Below are 3,806 nucleotides of genomic sequence, written 5' to 3'. Positions count from 1 at the left end.
TGAAGTTTAGTTAATTGCTACATTCCTTAATTTTAGCTTTTCATCAAAATGCCAGCAGATTTCTGCCTTTACTGGTAAAATACCCAATCTTTATCATAAGTCATGAATCAGACCTTCAGCCAATAGGTCACTGCTTTATCTTGACCCTCGGTATGTTTTCATCATTAGCAGACTCATCCCAGAGACCACTTCGTGTCTGGAAGGGGTTAGAGAGATCATTCTTGTCACTATTAGGCAGGCAACTGCATGTCATCATTGTCCACTACGTGATGTATGACGTTAAGAAAGAAACTCTGTGGAAATAGCATGTCAAGGAGTAAAAGGGCATTTCTCATCCCTGTTTACCTCCACACTGGAGCCACACTCCAAAAGAAAGTTCCCTGGAAGCTGAATCAATGTACCTAACATATACTGTAAACCAGGCTGGGCATCTTCAGACCTAAAAGGAAGAACACTACAGTAAATAAAGGTGAAGGAATATTATAGAAATGTGTATCATGAGCCTTCGAGTTCAAGGATGGTACAGGCTTTGATATTTCCACTCTGGCCAATTTAGTGGTATTAATCATGTCTCACTGCACATGATATTTGACAGGGGTAACACATTCATGACATAGCTTAGTCTTTTTCTTTTAGGATTTCACAACAGACAACACTGCAGGATCCTAATCAAATGAGAACCTAGTTAACACTTCTCTTTCCTCAAAATGAGGTGTAGGTAGGACATCTGAAAGGTTTCCACTTGATTTGGTTTCTATAATCCTGTGTCTTAACACTGAACATGGGAAAAAGTCGCACTCTTTAGGGTGGTTAAACACAGCTTTTCAGCTTTTATTCATTGGTCTTAGTAGTCAGAGAAAGTCTAAGAAACTGAAGGGCTCACAAATCTGAAATCCATCCAGACGCTGCAAGAACTGAAGCCCAACTCTGACTTTCTTATCGCCAGGTCCCACAGGGCACTAAGGTTCTTACCTTGGACGCAGCCCCAAATTGCTCTACATATAAAGCACTTTCAAACAAGCTTCCCCACCATCAGTTGCAGACTCTGATGCTGGTTTGTTGGCATGTCTTCACCATGAGAAATTCCTTTGATATCGGATTGATTTATTTGGTGTTGTAAGTGATCACCTCACTCATTATTCTACATATATCAAATTTGACCGTTTTGATATATGTAGAATAATATATATCTAATATATAACCTATACCAAATTTGGCTGTTTCAAGGGCTAGAAATGCAGCAATTCAGTATTCACTAAAAATCATTATGAAAGTTATTGAAGTATTTTATAGATTTGTCATTACTGCCTGACAGAGGTAAAATATAAAACACTGTCCAGTAGTATTCGCTTAAACTATTATTAGTTTGATTAGTAGTTTCTACACCTCACTTTGTAGTGCTGTGGTACTTCAAGTATTTAAATTTAATTCTTCATATTTCCCTTTCCCATATGTTTGGAGTTTTCCCTTCAAAAATGAGGATGTAAGACCCAGCAAAGCATTATAGCACCTCATTCTACCAACACAACACATGCAAATTCTGCCTTCTTGTTACACTGCATTCCATGTTTTCCACCATTTGGAAGAAGTCAAAAAAGAGAGAGAGAGCTTTTACACCATAATTAATTTAAACTAAAACCCTTATTCTAAAAATGTCATCTCCCCCATCTTGGTCCCTCATACATTTGAGAATATGCTTGCAGGCTATGCATTATGGATGACTGTCAACCACTCTCCCTCCTGCCGACGTCCCTCAACTTGCTAATAGCTATTCAACTTTGATCTGTAATTTCTCTGTGATTTTTAACATTGTTTTACAGATGGAAGTGAGCATTTGTACTGGAACACAAACATAATCCTTGGGCACTGCAGAGCAGTGGTGCAAGTAAAAGCTCTCTGTCACAGGAACTCTAACAGAGTTTGTGGTTTTTACAAGGAAAGTACATGCACTTAGATTATTTTGAAGGCATTTTACCTGTAAGATAATATACAGATGATTCCATCCACAAACATTTAGCACCCAACACAGAGTAAGCAGTTTTCTAGAAACAATTGTGAGATAATCCCTTTGGAGACTTGTAAATTCATTGACTTGATTTTTCTATTCAATTCTCCAGAAAAATTCAGCCAGCTACCACCTATGCGTATAGGATCAAAAAAAGACACCCAGCAGCAATCTGTTCATCTGCTTCTGAATGGGCTGACTTTAGTATTTTGGTGTATGTCTCTAATCTAAGAATGTAAAGTTTCAATTTGTTCCTACCTCAGATTATTAAAGACAATAAACACTAGACAAATCACAAACTCAGGTTTCAGGTGGTCAGTTTTCTTGGAGAAAATATTAATATCCAAATAGCTTCAGTACTCATGTACACTTTAAAGAGAAGAGTTTGCAAATTTTAAAGGCAGAAGAGAAAGTAAATATTTAAGGAGGGCAGTATAATTTTATGTTACATACTTCTGGTTAGAAAGAAGGAAGCCCTGGAGCGAAGGAAGTTAGACCAGAAGTCTAACTTCTGGTTAGAAAGCAAATCCGAACAAGCTAAGTGTGGGTGTAGGCATTTCCACTTCTATTTTATTTGTTAATTCACTGCTTTCTTGGCTTGAATTTTCTCTAAACTTACTAGAAACTGAAAGGGGAAAAAAGCGCTTGGCTCTATGAAGCATCCTACCATGTTACAAAGTGGGTGTTTGGGGATTCCTGCATCTTCACAAGCTTGTATCTCCATTCTGCTTGAACTCTGATAAAATATTGAGTGTCATGTCTTCACTCTTGGACTGCAAGTTTGCCTCACTTCTTCTGGAAGCCTTCCTGGTGGCTCGGGAGAGTCTCCTTCTGAAAGTATCTCCTGCCAAGAAATAGAGAATGGGGTCCACACAACTGTTGAGACTTGCTAGACCTCTTGTCACCTGATAAGTGGCATACACCCTATCATTGAAAGCACACATTTCTGGGGTCTGAAAATCCAGCCGGGCCCTCAAATTCATTGTTTTCATCACGTGGAAAGGGATGTAAGACACAGCAAAAACAGTCAGTACAATAATCACCAGGTAAATGGATTTCCTCCTCAGAGGCGAATTGTCCAGGTCTTTGTAAATCAGAGCTCTCACAATTAATCCGTAACAGCCCAAAATCAGCACCAAGGGGACACAGAACATGGCCACGGTCGTGCACATACTATAGATGAAATAACTTCGCAGGTACTCGTCTGAGGTGGTGTCATAGCAGGTGATGGTTTTGTTTTTCCGGATCCCGGTGCCAGAGTAGAAGAGGATGGGGGAGATGCCCACCACCACGATGAGCCACACCAGCACGCTAATATAGACCGCGTTCTTCTTCTTGAGCCTACCCAGGGACTTGAGCGGGTACACCACGCCGCTGTACCGGTGCGCGCTAATGCAGGTCAAGAATAAGATGCTGCCATAGAGGTTCACGTGGAAGATGAACCTCTGCAGCTTGCACATGGCATCCCCGAAGATCCAGTCGGTCTTATTGAAGTAGTAGAAGATGAGCGCCGGCAGAGTCAGCACGTACAAGAAGTCGGCCAGGGCCAAGTTGAACATGTACACGGAGATGCCGCTCCACGGCTTCATGTGGAAGACGAACATCCAGATGGCCACGCTGTTGCCCAGGAAGCCGATAATGAACACCAAGATGTAGACAGCTGGCAGGTAGTAGAACTGGAAGCCTGTCTTGGTCAGCGCGCATTTGAACGGGCTGGCGACGGCGGCGGTGGAAGTCACTGTGCTGTTTCCCCAGGGCGAACCAGGGTCGGCAAGGAAGGCAGTGTGCGTCCCGTTGGGGA

At 41.6% G+C, this 3,806-nt stretch overlaps 1 protein-coding gene across 1 annotated transcript; it reads right to left on the bottom strand.

Moving 5' to 3' along the window:
- Positions 1 to 10: 10 nt before the first annotated feature.
- On the bottom strand, positions 11 to 3,804 carry P2RY1 (purinergic receptor P2Y, G-protein coupled, 1; the record flags this gene model as incomplete). The annotated part of the gene is made up of 2 exons (XM_010835419.1): positions 11 to 439; positions 2,673 to 3,804. A coding segment is annotated over one exon (1,095 nt), but the record flags the coding sequence as incomplete, so codon positions are not given.
- Positions 3,805 to 3,806: the final 2 nt, after the last annotated feature.

This window comes from Bison bison, unplaced genomic scaffold (assembly GCF_000754665.1).
Source record: "Bison bison bison isolate TAMUID 2011002044 unplaced genomic scaffold, Bison_UMD1.0 scf7180017864042, whole genome shotgun sequence".
NCBI lineage: Eukaryota > Metazoa > Chordata > Mammalia > Artiodactyla > Bovidae > Bison > Bison bison.
This window is presented reverse-complemented; position numbering and strand designations above follow the sequence as displayed.